The following is an 18934-nucleotide window of genomic DNA, read 5'->3' as shown; positions in this document are numbered from 1 at the left end:
TTGTGATTTCAGGGGTGACGAGATTGACCCGATGACGAATTGGTTGGATATAACTCCACGAATCAAGTGAGTTGTTTTTTATTTTGATTAATTTTATTATTATTTTTCACAAATTTTTAGTACCGTGTCGGAGGCACGGTCATACGATGAGACCACAATCCCGCCCCCTATGAAGTCGTTCAGAGGCGACTATGATACGAAATCGAAATCGTCATCGCAGCACCAAAATGATGTCAGTTCTCATTTTTTTTAATATTTGATTTATTTATAAGTTTTTATTTTAGGAGGCAAACACAATGGCTGAGCGAGATTTGGGTTCGACATTTTTGCTTCCCCACACTCACTTGTACAAGCCTGATAGGGTAAAATCACTGAGAAGTTAAAGTGTTGCATACTAATTTTTTTTTTCTAGGGAAGTGATATCTCGGGTTTCGAGTCACTTTAGCCGACTCTCGAATTTCGTCAAGCTCTTATGTGCCTTATGTTCGTGTGACTGTGTTATTATTTATGTGAGATTTAAAATCGGCCATATTTCTTTGTGTATATAAAAAACAAGCGAAATTTTTGGTTTAGGACGTGTGTGAGTGAATGTACATATGTATGTTAGGTTACTATTTATATTAATATATATTCTGGTCGGGCAATAAGCAGAGTGCCAAAAAAGACTTTTGTGTAAATTTATTTGTTACAAATATTATAACAGTGTACAATGTAAACGTACTTATTACTAATAAGTTTTATAATTATTGTATTTTTTTAATAAATTTTATTTAATTTACTGAGCATCATTTTACGTCACAACTGATTCACACTTATATTTAGATATTCCCAATAACGATCACGAGATTAGTCTACGTAATTTAATGCGATTCAGTTTAAAAGAAAAATATTTGAATCTTAGAAAGTATGTTTTTTTGTCGATCTAAACCATTAAAATTCTCAAAACTTTCTTAGTCTTAAAAAAAATTATTCATTTAATATAAAAACAACCAGTAATTAATAGTCTTCGACCAACACTTAAACAATGATAAGTATTTCAGGGATAAAGTGGAAATAGGTAAGTTGTTTTTTTGACTTCTTAAGACCAAGAAAGCCCTATATTAAATTAACAATTTTCGTAAATAAGAGGTAAAAAAACATTTTTTTCAAGGAGTTAAAAGCTCCCCAAAACTAATTTATTTTTACGTAAAACAGTCTAAAAATAATATTTTTTTTAACCAGAATGAGATGAAAACTATTTTTTGTAATATTGGGCGTTATACAGGATGAATAAAGTATGGACCAAAGCGGATTTTTTTAAATCTTTTGCTTCCAGAAAATAATAATTAATAAAAATTAAAGTGCTATAAAAAGTGTCGTGTTTTGAGAATAAAATTTTCTTTTGTTTTTGAAATATGCGATTTTTTTGTCAAAAAGATAACGTAAGTATGTAAAAAAAAATTTTTGATAAAAATTAAATATAGAGCAGATAGCTGTAATCCTTAGATCATAGCCTTTATGAAATTTTTTTTTATTGTGAAATAACATTTTAAAAAAATAAAAATTTTGCAGAACTCAATAACAAAAAAACATTTCGAAAAAAAAAATATTCTTGATAAAACGTCCCATTTTTATAGTACTTTATGATACATCAATTAGTTTTTTCAAAAAATTAATAGTTTAAGCAAAAAACGTATGGCTCCATACTTTTTATTCACCCTGTATAGTTGTCCCACAGAGTTGGTAAAGACCAAAAATAATACAAACTTGTGTTTTTTTTAATAAAACTCCCTATATTTCTAAGCATTTTTACATGTAGCTTCCTATGAGAGTGCTAAATTTTTATTGGTCGAAATTGCTTAGTTTTTTAAATAAGTTGTTTTTTTTAACGAAAACATACTTACTTTAAAAAAAAAAATATTATAAGTACCAAAACTAAAACAGCTAAAAAGAAAATTTTTCCACTACTGCATATTAAAGATATAAAAGTTTTTTTAATTTATTGCATTTTTAAAGATAATAAAATGTAGAAGTTTGTTAAAAGTTAAATAACTTAAAAAGTTTAAACGAAACTTTCTTTTTTTTTTGTTTTTGCATCTAATCGATTTTTAAATTATCTTTCTTATTTATGTGTTTTTAAGAAAATGAGTTTAAGAATGTTTTGACTGATCTTTTAATGAAAAACGTCTCAAAACTAACTTATCCGCCTCAAATAATATCGTCGGAAAAGCATTAATTTTTGCATAAAAATAAGCTGAAATTCAAAGTTTTCTTTCTATTACCTTAATTCTTCTTCTTGGATCTTCTTGGTATGGAAACGATGAACAAAAACACGATTAGCCCGTCACACCAAACTTTTATTTTAATAGCACAATGCGTTTCGACCACAAAGTGGTCATCCTCAGGTGAGAATAAAACTACCTTAAGTCAAAAAAAAGTAATTCATTCACAGTTAAATAATATCTACAAAAGTGACAAATTATATAAAACTGAGTTGTGTTAACAGTTTTGAGGATTTTTTTCAAATTTTCAAAATTTCGTAGCTTTTTTTCAGTGAGTTAAAAGCCCCCTAATCACCTGTTGAAAAAAAATTAAGAAAAAATAAAAGTGATATTTGTTCGTTTTCAAGAATTTTTCGAAGTGTTTTAAAAAAACAATTTTTCAATTTTCGTAACGATTTTGAAACGTTTCTAGTAATGTTCTTAGTAAAATTGGAAGAAATCAAAACACTGATATTAACTTCAAAATCATTTTATTAAAACAATGCAATAAAAATATTCTTTATTTTCAAAGTAAACTAGCTTTTTTTAGTGAGCGCTCCAAAACAAAAAAATTTTTAATTTTTAAAGGAAAAATAAAATTAAAATGTAATTTTCCTATTTAATATTAGGTCGAGTTTTCAAGAATTTTTTTAAGCAAATTGTTTAAGGCTTAACTTATCGTTTGCCAAGATAGGGAATTTCAATGCATTTTTCGAAAAGGTATTTCTCGGCTATTATAAGGAATTTTTTTGTTTTTAAATATTTTAGATATTTCTAGGTATATTGTTATGTAGCTAATTGAAATTCTTATTTTTTATATATATTTTTTAACTTATTTTTTATAATAAAATTATAGTATTTATATGGAAACTAACAATGTCCTTCCTACATGTACCAAAGACCTTAAGAAAAAAAAAATAAATCGTTCGGATAATTAATAACTGTAAAATTACTCAATTTCCGTGACGTTTTTAGTAATTCTTAGTGCAATTGGAAGAAATGAAAACACCAAAATTAATTTCAAAATCATTTTATTAAAATAATACAATAAAAAATATTTTTTCAAACGAATCACCAATCGCTCATTTTCAAATCCTCAACAATATCCTCCCCTCCATCATCCTCTACAGGCCCACTCTCATCCTTAACCTTCTTACTAACATTCTTCCCGCCTCTCTTCCCCCTTTTCCGTTTCTTCTCTTGCCCCTCATTCTCATCTTCACTATCACTCGGGAACAACTCAAGCGGGCCTTCATCTCGAACCTTCGCCGGCTTTTTCTTAATCGTAGGCAAATTATACTCTCCTAATTCTTCATTATTAGTCAACTGTTTGTTCTTCTTCATTTTATGGAGCTTAATCCAACTGTCATAAAACGTGCTAAGAGGCGTCCCCCGTGACTTGATCTGCGACTCCCAACCTTCAATCTGCTTGAAATTTGTTAAATTCAACGTGGTTTTGCTTCTCTCATTCTCGATAAATTTCGAATTTTGCTCGATTTTCTCTATGAGTTGTTTCATTTTGCGGTTGTAGTTCGCATTGTTGCATTTTTTCACAAATTGTTTTATCTACAAAAAAAATAATGACCCCAGAATTCACACAAAATTGAATTTTTACCTGAACAACACACAAGAGGCTCAAATCAGGGAAACTAATACTGTGCGAATTGGTGGTTAAATATTCGAGCAACAACTCATAAATCGTCTCAATAACCGCATCCTTGAACCCATTTTCCATCATTTGAGACTTTGAGACTCTCAACAAAAACGTGAACTGGATCGGTTTCATTGAAACTTTTTGGTGCTTCTTATTAAAATCGTAACACGTCAAAACTTCAAGGATGAAAGGCAAGACTGGGATAAAAACGCACGTATCACGCGACAAATCCATCAAAATTTGCACCACATGGAACCTCAATGGGTAATATTGAGTCGTGGGTACCAACTTAAGTACCCCCAAACACACTTGCACGAAGGGGTACACCAGTTGTTGCAACTGCATTTTGTGATAAGTCACACTCAAGAAATTCCCCCACAATTTTAAAGAATTGACAAATTGCCAATTGTAGACCGCTTGAATGTTTTCTTTTTTATTAACAGTGATTGCGTTTCGTAAATAAATCGCCAATTGGCGGATGTACAAAAAAACGTGTTGATAAGCGACTCCCGCGTCTAACGCAAACATTTCAACTAGAGACCGTCGCATGAAATTTATAGCCGCCAAAGACCCCACACTCACAAATTTCGAATTTTTTACATACGTCATATACATCGATTTCAAAACAGTGTCCAAAAACTTGGCTTTTTGCCCATTGGTAATGCGCAAAATGCACAAAAAGGCTAAAACACGTACCCCCTCGTCGGCTGTGCCCCAAATCGTGATCAGGCGCTTCAGAATCAATTTTGTAATGTTGGGATAGGAAACTACAAACGGGGACAAGTAATGGAGGTGTTTCAGGAGGACGGTTTGGATGTTGGCAGAACTGACGCCACTTAACAACTGAAATCACTCGGTTATAACCGAATCATTATTTCAAACTTATTTACCTTAGAAAGATCCATGAAATAATCCTTGAGGACCCTCTTGACTTTTACGAATTTTTTACACTTGTGTGGGGGCTGTTTTGAGCCGTCTGCTAGCCCCAGAAACCGGCGCAAGGCCGGTCCTAGGTGCAAAACACACAACTGGATCACTCCGTTGAAGACAGCGGAGCCCTCGACCCTGAAAGTGGAAGGTTCTTGGCCCTCCTCTGAACTTACTCGAAGGAGGGCTGCATGAAAGGCTCGCATGACTGTGGTGATAGTCTTGTTGGATTTGTCACTCTGGATCATGTTTTCCCAGCTTTTGAGCATTTTTAAAGTCACTGTGCCCTTTTCCTTGACTTGAGTCTCCTCCTCAAAGTCACTTTCGTCACTAGCGACTTCTAATTCTTCCGGTGGTTTGTGGGGCGCGTTTTCTGCATCGTCATCTTCGCCCTCTTCTTCATCAGAAAGGTTGAATTCAAGCAATTTTTTGTCATTGTCTTGCAAGAATTTATAAAATTCGGGATCTGTGTCTTTGAGTTTATTCAAGGCGGCTTTATGTTCCTCTATCTCGTCTCCTGATTGAGTGTCCTCGATTTCTGAGTCTTGATCAGAGACACTTGCTTTGGTTTCTCCATCAGAAGCACTTTCTTCAAAATCTTGATCTAGGAATTTATCCACTGACATTGAACTGTAATCTTCCGATTGTTTAGTTTTCTTCAACTTGGTGTTCTTCGCTTTTTGTGGGGGCTTGGAAATAATTTTTCTCTTTATTTTTGCCATTTCAAACACGTGAAAAACTAATTTAAGGTTATGTCACTTTGAGGTTAGTAGTAAGTGAAGTTAGCAACAAAAAAATAATGAACGATTTTTTTATCTATTATGAATTAAAAGATATCATCCATTAATGATTTCTCATTAAAAAAGTGCAAAACCTTGTTGTGCTGACACAAAACAAGTAAAAAATTCTACAAAAGTAAGTTTCACGAAATTATTTTTCGCCAACTTCACGCCTTAGAGTTCCAAATGTCAAGTGTCACAATCACATTTTCAATTTCAAATTTTCCAATATTTCACCATTTTTTTCATTGATTTCATCAGTTTTCATCAAAATCTAATGTCTAGTCGTGTGCCTTTTTTTCAAGCCTGTCATTACTCTAAAGTCTTAAATTCTAACCTACTCAATGTTTTGAAGACCATGCCCAAGGAGAAGAAACACATTCCAGAAGCCCAAAAACAGCGTCGGAAAATCAAAGAAAAATACAGTAAATACAGTCCTGGAAAGGTCACGTTGCAGGTTTTGGGAACTGGAGCCGAAGGGGCTCCTAGGTCACTCTATGTTTTCTCAGATCAGTCACGGTATTTAATTTTTTCATGAAAAATTGAGTCTTAATATTTTTTCTAGGTATTTATTCAACTGTGGCGAAGGGACACAACGTTTGGCTCATGAACATAAGATGAAATTGGCGAAATTGGAACATATTTTTATCACACGGCCCACGTGGACGAATATTGGGGGGCTGCCGGGGGCCGCTTTGACGATACAAGATGTGGGAGTGCCGGAAATTACCCTGCATGGTCCTCAAGGATTAGTAATTTTCTCCTCAAGTGTGTCTCCGATTTTTATTTATTTTTCAAGGAAGAAATTTTTATTGCCACTCGCCGTTTCATTATAATCAAAGACTTGGAAATTAAAATGGCCCAATGTGACGAAAATACAAGTTTTGAAGACAACGTCTTGAAAGTTAAATATGTGCCTCTGAGACGTAGCGGAAATTCCTCCCCAATTTCCGAAAATTCAAATTTTGGTCAAGTTCAGGAAGACAATATCGATTATTACGCTCATGAACGTAAAAATTATCCACGTTTTTGTTTTGTTTTTTTGATTTAATATATTTTAGATAGTGGTAGGCGAAAAAGCCCCCCAAAAATTTCCGAATCTAAATTGCTTCAACATAAAAATAAACCAACAAATCTCAGTATGGCTTATATTTGCCAGCTACAGCCTCGCCCGGGGGCACTGTGTTTGGACAAGTGCGTCAGTTTTGGTGTACCCCCGGGGCCGCTTTTGGGGCGACTGAAATCAGGCCAAGATGTAATTCTCGCCAATGGAAATGTTGTTAAAGCTTCAGATGTTTGTGAACCTGACGATCCTGGACCTGTTTTTATAGGTATTAAAAAAAAAAATGATTTCATTGGCTGTAAAATTTTTTTAGTTGTCGAATGCCCCTCGGAGGAGTATTTAGATTCCCTTATTGAGAGTGGAGAATTCAAAAAACACCAATCAACGGCCACGAAAGACGACGATCTAGCTCATACAGTCGTTCATTTCACTCCACAAAAAATACTAAACCACCCCAAGTATTTATTCCCGAAATTGGTTCACAAATTTAAAAAATTGTTTCAGATACAAGGAATGGATCGATAAGTTTTCCCCAAGCACCCATCACTTAATTTTGAACGAAACCAACACTTGCATGGGTAGTTCAGCAGTTCATAGGATTCAATACAAACTCAATCTTTTATCAAATGACATTTTCCCACTTTTGGGCGACAAAGGCACTGAAATAATCGACGAGCAACTCACAGAGCCTCCACAACCCAAAAAAATGAAACCCGACAGCCCCTCCATCCCAATCGAAACTCTGTCGGTAAAGTCGCAACCTTCATCACCTTCCGACCACATTTACACAAACACACTTTTCAATTACCATCTACGGCCCAAAAAAGCCTGCGACAGGTTAGGGGAACTAAAACTGGTGCCTTCGCAATTCATTGAAGAAACAATGACTATTGAAAATTTCCCATCAGTGTTGCACGAAGTCACCCAAAAGATGGCGCAAAAGCGACGCCATTTAACAATCCGGGACTTCCCCCGATTGCTGTTTCTGGGTACTGGTTCATCGATTCCGAACAAAACGCGAAATACAAGTGGGATGTTGCTTGAAATTGAGTAAGTGGTGCCAACTCAACGGTTTAAAAAGTAAAAAATTGATTGTAGTGAAAATACAAATATTGTGGTAGATTGTGGGGAAGGCACTTTGGGGCAAATTGTTAGGTTTTATGGTAAAGACAAGGCGAGTGCCGAGTTGGCTAAAATAGGGGCAATTTATATTTCGCATTTGCACGCCGATCATCATTTGGGGCTGGTGGGGGTGTTGCAAGGGCGCAAAAGGGCAATGCAAAAGTTGGGTAAGGAGTCGCAGCCCTTGTTTTTGTTTGCACCTAAACAAATCATGTGGTGGCTTAGTTTCTATGATAGGTGTTTTGAAAATATACGGGAGGAATTTATTTTGGTGCCTAATGGCGAACTGGTAAATAAAGTGTTGTTTTTTTTTCGCTGATGAATTGTTATTATGTTGATTTTAGTTTTTTAATAATCACGAATTGGACGAGAATTTGGAAAGTAAACTTCTTGAGAGTCTCCAAATGCGTGATATAAGCACCTGTTTTGTCAAACATTGCCCTAATGCCTTTGGTGTCAGTTTTGTTCACAAAAATGGTTACAAAATAACCTACTCTGGTGACACAATGCCATCAGACAATCTCGTCGAGTTGGGGAAAAACAGCGATTTGCTGATCCACGAAGCCACAATGGAGGATGAATTAGCCGCCGAGGCTGTCATTAAAATGCATTCAACTACGTCTCAAGCGATCGAAATCGGCCGCAGAATGGATGCTAAATACACACTCTTGACACATTTTAGCCAAAGATATGCGAAATTGCCCAGATTTAACGAGAATTTTTCAGATAACGTCGGTATTGCTTTTGATAATATGCGAGTAAGACAAGAATGTAAACATAATCTGAGTTATTTATTACGTTTTTTAGGTAAAGTTGGACGAATTACCGCTAATACCACTATTGTATCCGGCCCTAAAACTAATGTTTGTGGAGTCCTACGAGGAAATGGAGCAAAAAGCTGCGAAGCGTCAAATGAAAATTGAACGGGAGAAAGAGGCACAGCAAAATTTGTAACGAAAATTAAATAAACGATTATTTGAAATTGAACATTTTTTTAATTTTTATTTCCCTGAATTGCAATTTTTGAAATGTCAAATTTAAAAGACGCGCCATTGTGTTTCCGGCCCGGTTGGAAAAGAGTCGTGTTCATGAAAAAGTCGTTTCAGCGTTTGCACTCAAGGCACATCGGGAGTGACTGTTAAAAATAAAATTTCGTTTTTTGGGTTAGTACTAAGGTGTGGTGGTGTTGTGGTTGTTGTTTTTGGGGTGTTTCTTGCAGTTTGTGATGACAGTCGGCCATTAGTTTCCGGTGGCAGTGAGTGAACGCACGCGGATATTTAGAGCAGCTGAAAGCTAGCAAGTTTTATTAATTTTTAAGTGTTTAATAGCGAAATTGAAACGAACCAAGTGCACAAAATGTCGAATAACACAGCCCCGGACAGTTGGGAATCTCAAGCTGACTCTACGTCGCCAAATAATTCTCCCAGTCACAATGCAGATGTGACAGCTAAATTTTCCACGTTGAACGTGAATGCTGTTGAATTCGTGCCTTCATTTGCAAAGCCTGCAGTCAACGCTGATGAGAGCTCCCCGACGAAGTCGCCGACGTCCGAGGCCTCCCCTGAACACGCTCCCATCCTCAACGGTACGTCAGCACTTTTGACGTTTAGGTTAGGGGCCGCCCGTCCAGGGCCGGCCTTAATCCCCCAGTCATCCCTCCATGACGCCTAAACCAAATATAGCATGTTTTTGCTCTGAACCAGTTCGTTCCGGTCCAGGGCGGTATTTCCTCCCCACCTTTTCTCACAGGTTTTTTGTTAGGAACGAACGCGGAATCGGCAGAGCGAGTGGAAGTAAAGGAGCCCCCTCCCATCCCGCCTGCAGACGGCGACGCATCCCCCGGCGATGGGGGCACCTGGGAAGACGTCGTTGTCGAAGACAACGACCCTCTCATCACTCCCGAGGCCGACGACGACGAACCCTCTTCTGAAGAAGCCCCCATTAAAATCCCCAAGAAGAAGACAGTCAAAGAAGAAGTGCTCAAAGACAAGAAGGAACACGTTAACGTGGTTTTCATCGGACATGTGGATGCGGGAAAGTCAACAATCGGGGGGCAAATTATGGCATTAACGGGGATGGTGGATAAGAGAACGCTTGAAAAGTACGAAAGAGAAGCGAGAGAGAAGAGTCGGGAGTCGTGGTACCTCTCATGGGCCCTTGACACGAACCAAGAAGGTATATAAACTTCATAGAAATTATTTTCAAATTATAATTAATTGTTTGTAGAAAGGGACAAAGGAAAGACTGTGGAAGTTGGCCGGGCATTTTTCGAAACTGAGAAGAAACATTTCACAATTTTGGATGCGCCAGGTCATAAGAGTTTTGTTCCAAATATGATTGGTGGCGCTGCTCAGGCCGATTTGGCCGTTTTGGTGATTTCGGCGAGGAAAGGGGAATTTGAGACGGGATTCGATAGAGGTGGTCAAACGAGAGAACATGCAATGTTGGCCAAAACGGCCGGTGTCAAATATTTGGTTGTACTTGTCAATAAAATGGACGATCCTACCGTTAACTGGGATGAAGCTAGATACAACGAATGCAGAGATAAAATTTTACCCTATCTCAAAAAACTTGGTTTTAATTTTAACAAGGATTTGTTCTTTTTGCCGTGTTCGGGACAGACAGGACAAGGGCTGAAGGATCAAGTGGATGAGTCAATCTGTCCGTGGTATAGGTAAAGATCTGCAATGACTAAATATAACTGTCTTCTAAATGCGTTTTAAAAGTAGGACAACATGACATTGTTTCAAATATTTTTAGAACTTTCGTAAATACTTAAGAGATAATGCAAAATTAAATTAAGGATAAAAGAATATTTAGAAATACAAACTTTTTTACAATGTTTCAACTTTCACCTTTTCTAAATAATAAAGTTGATAATGAGGTATTTGATAACAATTTGGCAGTAAAAATTTCCGATGTTTGACATACAAAATATTAAAAATCAAGCAATAAAAAAAAATTGCAAGCTTTTATTGGTAGCTACAAAGTGTTACAATAAAGAATTTTTTCTTTATTAAAAACGCTCTACATTTTAAGAGCTCTAGCACAAGAGTTACACAACTGCTTAAGTTGAAAAATAACAATATTTTAAAAATAGAAAAAAAAAACATTCATTTTTAATTCAGTGACAATTATTTATAAATCTTTATTATAAATTATAATTACTTTATGTTTAAATTTTCGGGCTTACTTGTATGAATAATAAGTTCTTTTATGGGAAGTTGTTTATTACTATATATTTAATTTTTGTGTTATATGTATTTGACTTGAGAATGAAAAAGAAAGTTAGATATAAGAAAAAGTTTGTTTCAAATCATGTTTGGTAATATTTTTTTTACTTACTAAAATTATAGAAATATACAGGATGCGTCAGAACTCGCGCCCTAGAGAAAAATGTCATGTAAGGTAAGATATCTATAAAAATTTCGAAGTTATGAGAGTTTAAGTTTTGCATTTTGACTATATTTCTGTTGGAAAAATAATTTTTCAAGTTTTTTGCTACAGTCTATAAGAAGAGGAAGCAAGGAAGCTGTATCCTAAACTGTAACTCTCTTTAATGTTATTTCTGGCTTTTATTGCCATTTTTTTTATACTTTTATGTAATAAATTATAAAAAAACGTATACAAGATCATCAGTTTCATTAAGTAGACATAAAAAAATGTTAAATATTAAAATTTTTTGACAGAATTTTATAAACATTTTTTCCATCTTTCTGGTATCTTATCTTACTTGAAATTTTTCTCTGGGGTGCGAGTTCTGACACTCCTGTAGATAACGTTTTCAAATAGAAAATCATTTTTCCCAGTTTTTAAATTGTTTACTTTTTTCACTTTTGCTAAATTGATTATACTTTTACGATTTTTTGCCTTTAAGTAAATAGAAGTTTTTAGTAACAAATTAGGGGTAGAATAATTGCAAAATATCAGAATTAAGCAGTAAACAAAGACTATACATTTTACAGGTATAAGAGTACTAAAATTAGTAAACTAATTTTACTTCATTAAAAACGCTTTAGATTTTGATAGAGGTACACAACTGCAAAGTTATAAAGTAACAATAATTTAAAGGGAACCTACAAAACGTTCAAACTTAATTTAAAAAAGACGTAATTATTGACAAATCTTTTAAAAAATATATAAAAATTATAATTAATATTTTTTTGATTATATTTTTTTATGTTTTATAGTACAAATAAAGTGATGATAAAAAGCAGTTTAGTTTAATATACACATTGCATAATTTTTAGTTTAATTAGAAAAAGTTGTTTTGGGCATGCGGATAAGACTTGATTCACCTAGTATATGGTTCTCATTTTATGTGATTCACAACTTCAGACGAACGATATAAAATGTTGATGTTTATATTTATTTATTTTTAATGTCTAATTGATCGGAAAATACAAAAATTACATCCCAAAAAATATATATCTTTTATTTGTATTATTGTTTTATCGATTTCTGAAAATTTTTCTTTGCAATTTCCAGAGGGCCCGCTTTCATTCCCTTCATCGACGATCTGCCATCTCTGAATCGAAAAATCGACGGCCCTTTCATAATGCCAATAGTAGACAAATACAAAGACATGGGAACAGTTCTTATGGGTAAAGTGGAATCTGGTGAATGTCGAAAAGGACAAAGTCTCGTCATTATGCCAAACAGGGTAAAAATACAGAGTTTTTTTTTAAATCCCAATTTTAATAACCAATTATAGACTCCCGTCACTGTCGATATGCTGCTCTCTGACGACGACGAAGTCAATCGCATCGTGCCCGGCGAAAACGTCAAAGTCAAAGTAAAAGGTGTCGAAGAAGAAGACGTCAGTCCCGGTTTCGTGCTCTGCGACGCCGTCAATCCGATCCACACCGGTAGAGTATTCGATGCCCAACTTGTTATTCTGGAACACAAATCGATCATTTGTGCCGGCTATAGTGCCGTTATGCACATCCATTGCGCCGCCGAAGAAGTCACCGTCAAGGTAAGCCCTCAAATAAACAGCAAAGCACACTTATCGTGGCTTGTTTGCAGGCCTTAATTTGTCTCGTTGACAAAAAGACTGGTGAAAAGAGTAAAACGCGGCCGAGGTTCGTCAAGCAAGACCAGGTAGCCATAATGCGAATAGAATGCGCAGGCGTGATCTGTTTGGAGCCCTTCAAGTTGTTCCCTCAAATGGGTCGTTTTACGCTCAGAGATGAAAGTATGTTTGTGGGTTAGGTGTTGGTTGTTAATTAACGAGTTGTTGTTCCAGATAAAACAATTGCCATCGGAAAGGTACTGAAATTAATCGAGTAAATCGTCGCTAGATTAGATTGTAAACTTGACATTTTATCCAACTCGCAATCGACTGGTGGACATTTTTCCGAGGTGACCACCACACAATGTTCATTTTGTATTGTGGGTGTCCACGAAGAGACTCTAGATCGGTGCTACAAACAGTAGCGTGTGAAATAATGATGAATTTTTTAATTAATGTTTTTTTTTTTTGTAATTATATTTAGTCTGGTGTAATGGTATAATTTTCCTCTAGATATGTTTTGTACATTTCTAATTTTAATTTATTGAATTAAGGGGTGTATTACTTTATTTTAGCAATCGAAATTGTGTGGTGTACATCATTGTTATTAAAAGAGTTCTTTTGAATCGATGTACTCCTTTGTTCGACAGCCTGGTGCTTTTTGAGACGAGATGAAGGTATTTCGACGAGATTTCTTCACGGCCTATTTACCACCTGAAAGTTGACTGACACGGGAAAAATACATTGTATGAAGCTGTAAATACCTTCAAGCTCCCGGTTTTATTTACAACACGCCTTTTCAAAGAGTTCAGCTCTAGCTTTGACAGTTCCATTGTAAATAAAGAGTTTATAAGGTCACCATGTGGCCAAACTTAATAAATTTATGCTTATGTTGTACTTTTCTGCAAATTCTTTCTGTTAATTAAGTTGTGTTTTACTCATTATTGATAATTATATAAGTAACCAAGAAATGTTGCTATCAATTTTATATATTCAATAAAATGTAAATTGGACTTTTGCACTGATTATTCAAATCACCCGCCACTTCCTGCGCCCACTGAGACGCAAACGCCAAAACCACACAGTAGGAGGTTTACACCCACTTTTTTCATACAAAATTCGCAATACTAGCTTTAAACAAACACACAGTATAAAATTGGTGCTTTAGTTCAGTAAAATAACCCCAAGGTGAGCCCTTTTTTACTTAAAATATCTTAGCGTTCTTTTGTTTTTTTCCGGTACATTTTTCGGCTTTGTGGTGAAAAATTCCGGTGAAATTTCAAGATAACTTGTGTTATCACTAAACAATCTTAATTTGTGACAATAAACTCGAATTTCGCGAATAATTTGCGACTTAACCTCATTCTCCGCAGCCAAAATGTCCGAAGGCGACGTGACAACCCCCGACGAATTTGAGCATGAAAACGAGACAAATTACAAGCCCCCGCCGGAGAAAACCATCGAAGAGATCCTCCAGGCGGACCAGGACGATGAGAGTCTGCGGAAATACAAGGAGACTCTCCTAGGGCAAGCCCAAACCGGCCCTGTGATTGTCGGTGAGTTATTTGAGCCAGTTGGGGGTTTCATGTTGACAAATTGCCGTTTCAGAGCACGATAACCCCAGGAAAGTTATCGTGAAACGGCTAGTCTTGGTGGTGGCCGACCGGCCGGAAATCGCCTTAGATTTAACCGGGGATTTATCTCGATTGAAGAAAGAGACTTTCGTGATTAAGGAGGGCGTTTCGTACCGAATCCGGATAGAATTTATCGTCCAGAGGGAAATCGTGCACGGGCTTAAGTACGTTCAAAAGACCAGCAAACTGGGAATGTCAGGTAAGTGCCTTGCGAAAATCTCAATTGATTCATTTTTGTAAAAACTAACGCTTGCGGATGCACTAGACCCAGGTAACTGATTTAAGCCCCCCGAAACGTGTTCAGTTTTAAGTGGTGTTTTTATAGTGGATAAGATGACCCACATGGTCGGGTCGTACGCCCCCAAGATGGAAATTCAATCCTACACCACGCCACCCGAGGACGCCCCCACGGGGATGCTAGCGCGCGGGTCATACACAGTCCACTCCCTCTTCACCGACGACGACAAAAACGAGCATCTCAAATGGGAGTGGAGTTTCGAAATCAAAAAAGATTGGAAAGATTAAAATATTTCCAAAAGGCAAGACAAGTATTATTAGCCGCAATAAATTTATACCTACCTTTTATAATAAGTATACAGACCTTTTGAAACTTTTACAAGCCTTACTGGTCGTCAGTATGCCTTAACGTACAATTTTCGATCCGTTGCTCACTTCAAAAAACCGCCTTACCTGTGTTTGCTGTTGTATATTGCATTTATCGTACTGATCAAGCTTTAGACCAATTAAGTGTGTTGCTACTTTCAAATAAAACACAAACGAAAAAGTGTAGAAAATTTATTTTCACATGAGACTCTTCTCTTGCACTTCCTTGATTATGGAGTTCCCTTGAAAATCCCTAATATCCGCATTGGCCCCATTTGTGAGTAGCACTTGGGCGATTTTTGCATCATTGCGAACGCATGCATAGTACAGAGGTGTGTTTCCGTTGTAATCCTGCGAATCCACTTCACAATTCCCACATTTGACCAATTCCTTCACGACGGATAATTGTTGATTGATGCAAGCCAAGTGGAGGGGCGTTTGAAGGGTCTTGTAGGTTTTCAAATTGGGCAAAGCCCCAGAATCGAGGAGGATACGAAGTAATTCGATTCTTCCATATTTTGCAGCGAAATGAAGAGGAGTGAAGCCATCAATATTGCAACTGTTGACGTTTATACGCTCCACGTTTGAGTCTTGACCAGTATCCAAGTCCTCACATTTCTCACAGTTGCACAAAGGGTGACATTTCGATTGAAAATCGTAATGTTTTGAACTATTAGGGAAACCCAAATAGAAACAAGTTAGAGGCAAATCGTTATTTTCTATAGCTTTGAGTAATAGATCGATTTTCTTGAACTGGTCTATTTGGCATTGGGTGGTTTTTGGCCCTGACTCAGGCTCACTAAACTGGCCCAAAAGCCGCTCAGTGTAATAATTCTGAGCCAAACTCACCGGAAGTTGATTCTTCCTATTAGCAATGCAAGCATTGGCGTTATTCTCGATTAAGACCCTAACTATCCCCACATAATTCCATTTGATAGCCAAATGTAGAGGAGTGTCCCCGTGCTTATTGACACAATCGATATCCAAGCCTTTCGAGGTGTAAAACAAAGCTTTGACGCAATTCTCGTGTCCATTGTTACAAGCGACATGTAAGGGAGTATTCCTATCATGGTCTCTGACATTGACCTCAGCTTTACAGTTGACTAGAATTAATAAAACGTCTTGGAAGCCTTTAAGACACGCATAATGCAATGCACTTCTCCCAAAATAGTCAACTGAGTTAACCTCGGCCCCTAATGAAATTAAAAACTCGACGATTTCGGTCCGCCCCAAAACAGTAGCGAAAGTCAAAAGGCTTTGACCTCTGTGATTAACCGCCGCAATATCATGACTAGAATCCACCACTTTGCAATTGTCGCAATCGCACAATGGATGACACAAGTTCGTATCGCTTTTCTTCGTTTCTAGTAGTTTTCGTAAGTGGGCCAAGTCGTCCGTTACGATTGTTTGGAATAAAGGAGTGGTCGAGTGACTAGATTTGATTTTGGCGAATTGCTCGCTTTTGATGAATTCTAAAGCTGCCTCAAGTGAGGTGACGAGAAAATTGCTCTCGTTGGGTGTATGGGTACTGAATTGGAACTGGGTTAAGTAAACCAGATTCGATGTCCAGTTACTGATGTTTAGTTTAAGAATTAGGAAGACGAAAAGTTGTAAAACATCGTCGGAGGTTAAGCAAATGTTGGTGTATAAATGATTGAACGTTAATTTTATACAATTAACCTTGTCCAGGATCGTAACGAAGTTGTTTATTTTGCTTAGTTCGCTCTTGGCGTTTGTAATGTTATCACAGAATTTCCGAGGGATGGACAAGTCTTTCAATTGGAGTTCACTGGAGTTGCGGATGATTTTGTTCAAATCGGAATCAGCAACACAAGTGACTGTGTTTATTGCACGGATGAGGAATTTATCGAGACAGCTCTGCATGTATGTTTCCACAGCTAGCTTGATATGGTCACAGTCGGTAAAACTCCGGTTTTTCAGGACAAGTTGTAGACATTGAGAGTACAAACTTCCGATTAAATCCTTTTGATTTTGCAGGTTTTCCATACAAAAACTACAATTCTGGTCAATGAAACTCGCACACAAACGCTGGATTTTGATCAAAACGTGACTCAAGTTCTCGCTCCAGAGGAAGTCGATACAGTCGTGAAGGGTCTCAATGTTGTACACCTCATTAGTACATATCATTCGATTTGTAAACAGGGGGCTATCAATGCAGAAAACTGTATATTTCAAGTCTTGGATGTAAAAAGTTTCTTCGAAGAGTATATGGAGGGTTCTTGGACGGTCACTAATTACGATTTCCTTGTTTTTGATTGTGACTTGTTTTTTGCTCAAGGTGTATACAACACGATCCGAGGGCACTAGAATATGGTCAAGAATCGTCTCAATTGTTATTTCACTGGGGTCAATGACACCGATACGAGGCACACAAATGATCCAATTCTCTTGCGACGCTTTCACTACCAAGTCACCATGATTTTTAATAATTTCGAGAAAAAAAGGATTGTTTTGGAGGTTTTCGTCATATTGTGACCACATATCGAGTCGAGGTTATTTCTTTTGACATGTGTGTGTGTGTGTCTAAAGCGACGACACGCATGCGTACTAAAGGGTTTTTCAAATGAAGAAGACCGTTTAACAATTCTTATTAAAAATTTACTTTTATACAGTTTAAAATATAATAATAATAATATACAGAATGCTATTTATAGACTATCTACACAATATAGGCACATTTCATCGCATAATTATAATACAAAGTGATACATAACTGGATGTACACTAACCTTAAGGAATGAGTTTTGAGAATTTTGACTATAAATGCGCCAGGATTTCCATTTCGGATGGTATTTGCATTGTATTGCCTTCGATTTGTGAGCTTCCACTCACTGTAACAATGACGGGACTTTGGTCACTAGTTTGCACAATTGTGACCAAATTCCCGTCTTTGCTACCTTCAAGATCACTAGAACTGCCTTTAAGAAGCATTCTTAACGGATTAATATCACTTTCTGGTTCCATTTTCAACGAATCTAAAGTTATATTATCTAAAGCCATATCTTCTTCAGTACTACCCAAAATGTTCACAACGTTGACCGATTCTTCATGATTCGATTCCGACAAGCTTAAGCTTTGTTCGCGACTATGCAAAACCGAATTCTGAAGAGTCCCAGGCCGATTCGTACTGGTTTGTGACCGGTACGAGGGCGGGCAACTGTACTCCGACTGGGCCGCATCTCTCCGACTCGACAAGGGAGCCCTAGAAGCGAGAAATTAGTCCAAAAGTCTCAAATATCCAAAGACAAACCTAAGTAGACTACCCGCATGGCTGCGATACGTCGGCGGTGGAGAGACAGCGTTTTGAATCCCTGCCTGGATCTGTGGAGTGTTGCCCCTGTCCAAAAGTAAAAGTCTCAGTCTATATTCTTGCATCGAGGCTTGATAGCTAGGGGGCGGTGGCCGATACTGGAACTCTGGATACATCATAGCGGCGTAGGGGTGATGGGGACGGCCGTACGACGGCGGCAGTCGAGGAACAAAACGTCTTGTGCAAACATCAACGGATTCGGTGGACCCCAATCCGAGCATCGAGCGACAAGTTGATGAATCGTGCGAAGTGAGTCTCCAGGCCACGCCACTGACCGTCACCAAGACGATGCCCACACCTGGAACAGAGAGGGGAACGAACCGTTATACATGTGAAAAATGAACATTTCTGTCAATATGGGAGTTAATTGGGGCTTTTTTGCCCTTTGGGGAACAATAAATACGCTTTTGACCCGGTGGATAGTGAGTTATTAAAGTTTATGGCTCGTCAATGCCCGGGCGAGGTTTTATGTAACAAAGTGGAATAGTGGATAGAAAGTAAGGCAAAATGCATACTGCATATCAGTTAAACGGAACAGTTAGATTACTGTATATTCAAAATAAATGA

At 37.0% G+C, this 18934-nt stretch overlaps 7 protein-coding genes across 9 annotated transcripts in view; 4 read left to right on the top strand and 3 right to left on the bottom strand.

The window, feature by feature from the left end:
- The window catches only part of LOC123004283 (mucin-16), a 37389-nt gene extending 36611 nt beyond the window's left edge, over nt 1-778 (top strand). Inside the window, 4 exon segments of the mRNA XM_044397466.1 lie at nt 13-66; nt 121-232; nt 285-362; nt 413-778. Coding sequence (XP_044253401.1) covers nt 13-66; nt 121-232; nt 285-362; nt 413-445 — 277 coding nt within the window. The 3' untranslated portion in view covers nt 446-778.
- Nucleotides 779-3254: 2476 nt separating this feature from the next.
- LOC123016222 (nucleolar complex protein 2 homolog) lies at nt 3255-5753 on the bottom strand. The gene is made up of 3 exons (XM_044416485.1): nt 4785-5753; nt 3856-4737; nt 3255-3806 (listed from the first exon to the last, which is right to left on the bottom strand). Exons 1-3 carry the CDS (start codon nt 5541-5543, stop codon nt 3312-3314), a joined length of 2136 nt encoding a protein of 711 aa, XP_044272420.1. The 5' UTR covers nt 5544-5753; the 3' UTR covers nt 3255-3311.
- Nucleotides 5598-8772, top strand: LOC123016221 (ribonuclease Z, mitochondrial). Of its 2 annotated transcripts, XM_044416484.1 has the most exons (10): nt 5598-5736; nt 5956-6119; nt 6166-6352; nt 6400-6610; nt 6662-6931; nt 6977-7121; nt 7168-7713; nt 7762-8074; nt 8130-8543; nt 8593-8772. In XM_044416484.1, exons 2-10 carry the CDS (start codon nt 5959-5961, stop codon nt 8737-8739), a joined length of 2394 nt encoding a protein of 797 aa, XP_044272419.1. In that variant the 5' UTR covers nt 5598-5736; nt 5956-5958; the 3' UTR covers nt 8740-8772. The 2 variants fall into 2 exon arrangements, with proteins under 2 accessions (XP_044272419.1, XP_044272418.1); XM_044416483.1 differs by lacking the exon at nt 5598-5736 and having other exon boundaries at nt 5763-6119.
- A 247-nt stretch (nt 8773-9019) lies between these two features.
- Nucleotides 9020-13812, top strand: LOC123016223 (eukaryotic peptide chain release factor GTP-binding subunit ERF3A). The gene is made up of 7 exons (XM_044416486.1): nt 9020-9370; nt 9547-9960; nt 10012-10459; nt 12274-12448; nt 12500-12763; nt 12814-12982; nt 13034-13812. The coding sequence occupies exons 1-7, from the start codon at nt 9142-9144 to the stop codon at nt 13075-13077; spliced, it is 1743 nt and encodes a 580-aa protein (XP_044272421.1). The 5' UTR covers nt 9020-9141; the 3' UTR covers nt 13078-13812.
- A 32-nt stretch (nt 13813-13844) lies between these two features.
- Nucleotides 13845-15217, top strand: LOC123004118 (rho GDP-dissociation inhibitor 1). The gene is made up of 4 exons (XM_044397232.1): nt 13845-13987; nt 14173-14355; nt 14408-14632; nt 14759-15217. The coding sequence occupies exons 2-4, from the start codon at nt 14178-14180 to the stop codon at nt 14956-14958; spliced, it is 603 nt and encodes a 200-aa protein (XP_044253167.1). The 5' UTR covers nt 13845-13987; nt 14173-14177; the 3' UTR covers nt 14959-15217.
- Nucleotides 15213-17573, bottom strand: LOC123004115 (ankyrin repeat domain-containing protein 27-like). Its single transcript, XM_044397230.1, has one exon. It carries the CDS (start codon nt 17536-17538, stop codon nt 15235-15237), a length of 2304 nt encoding a protein of 767 aa, XP_044253165.1. The 5' UTR covers nt 17539-17573; the 3' UTR covers nt 15213-15234.
- Nucleotides 17574-17629: 56 nt separating this feature from the next.
- The window catches only part of LOC123004114, a 46705-nt gene continuing 45400 nt past the window's right edge, over nt 17630-18934 (bottom strand). For both annotated transcript variants that reach the window (XM_044397229.1, XM_044397228.1), the window contains exons 4-5: nt 18308-18665; nt 17630-18259 (exon numbers count right to left, since the gene is read on the bottom strand). In XM_044397229.1, coding sequence (XP_044253164.1) covers nt 17815-18259; nt 18308-18665 — 803 coding nt within the window. In that variant the 3' untranslated portion in view covers nt 17630-17814. The remainder of the gene's footprint in view (nt 18260-18307; nt 18666-18934) is intronic.

This window comes from Tribolium madens, unplaced genomic scaffold (assembly GCF_015345945.1).
Source record: "Tribolium madens isolate multiple individuals breed KSU strain unplaced genomic scaffold, Tmad_KSU_1.1 Scaffold_1;HRSCAF=32;Tcas5.2_LG8, whole genome shotgun sequence".
In the NCBI taxonomy this organism is placed as follows: domain Eukaryota; kingdom Metazoa; phylum Arthropoda; class Insecta; order Coleoptera; family Tenebrionidae; genus Tribolium; species Tribolium madens.
Note: the sequence above shows the minus strand (reverse complement) of the source record. Positions and strands in the feature narration are given on the sequence as shown.

Bases quoted from the DNA above. Each gene is read 5' to 3' on its own strand.
- LOC123016222 (XM_044416485.1), bottom strand. From the start codon at position 5,543: ATGGCAAAAATAAAGAGAAAAATTATTTCCAAGCCCCCACAAAAAGCG. The intron at 4,738-4,784 runs GTAAATAAGTTT...GAGTGATTTCAG, and splicing joins ATTTCATGGATCTTTCTAAG to TTGTTAAGTGGCGTCAGTTC. The intron at 3,807-3,855 runs GTAAAAATTCAA...TTTTTTTTGTAG, and splicing joins GCCTCTTGTGTGTTGTTCAG to ATAAAACAATTTGTGAAAAA.
- LOC123004115 (XM_044397230.1), bottom strand. From the start codon at position 17,538: ATGTGGTCACAATATGACGAAAACCTCCAAAACAATCCTTTTTTTCTC.
- LOC123016221 (XM_044416483.1), top strand. From the start codon at position 5,878: ATGTCTAGTCGTGTGCCTTTTTTTCAAGCCTGTCATTACTCTAAAGTC. The intron at 6,120-6,165 runs GTATTTAATTTT...TATTTTTTCTAG, and splicing joins GTTTTCTCAGATCAGTCACG to GTATTTATTCAACTGTGGCG. The intron at 6,932-6,976 runs GTATTAAAAAAA...AAATTTTTTTAG, and splicing joins TCCTGGACCTGTTTTTATAG to TTGTCGAATGCCCCTCGGAG.
- LOC123016223 (XM_044416486.1), top strand. From the start codon at position 9,142: ATGTCGAATAACACAGCCCCGGACAGTTGGGAATCTCAAGCTGACTCT. The intron at 9,371-9,546 runs GTACGTCAGCAC...GTTTTTTGTTAG, and splicing joins ACACGCTCCCATCCTCAACG to GAACGAACGCGGAATCGGCA. The intron at 10,460-12,273 runs GTAAAGATCTGC...TGCAATTTCCAG, and splicing joins TCAATCTGTCCGTGGTATAG to AGGGCCCGCTTTCATTCCCT.
- LOC123004118 (XM_044397232.1), top strand. From the start codon at position 14,178: ATGTCCGAAGGCGACGTGACAACCCCCGACGAATTTGAGCATGAAAAC. The intron at 14,356-14,407 runs GTGAGTTATTTG...TTGCCGTTTCAG, and splicing joins AACCGGCCCTGTGATTGTCG to AGCACGATAACCCCAGGAAA. The intron at 14,633-14,758 runs GTAAGTGCCTTG...GTGTTTTTATAG, and splicing joins CAGCAAACTGGGAATGTCAG to TGGATAAGATGACCCACATG.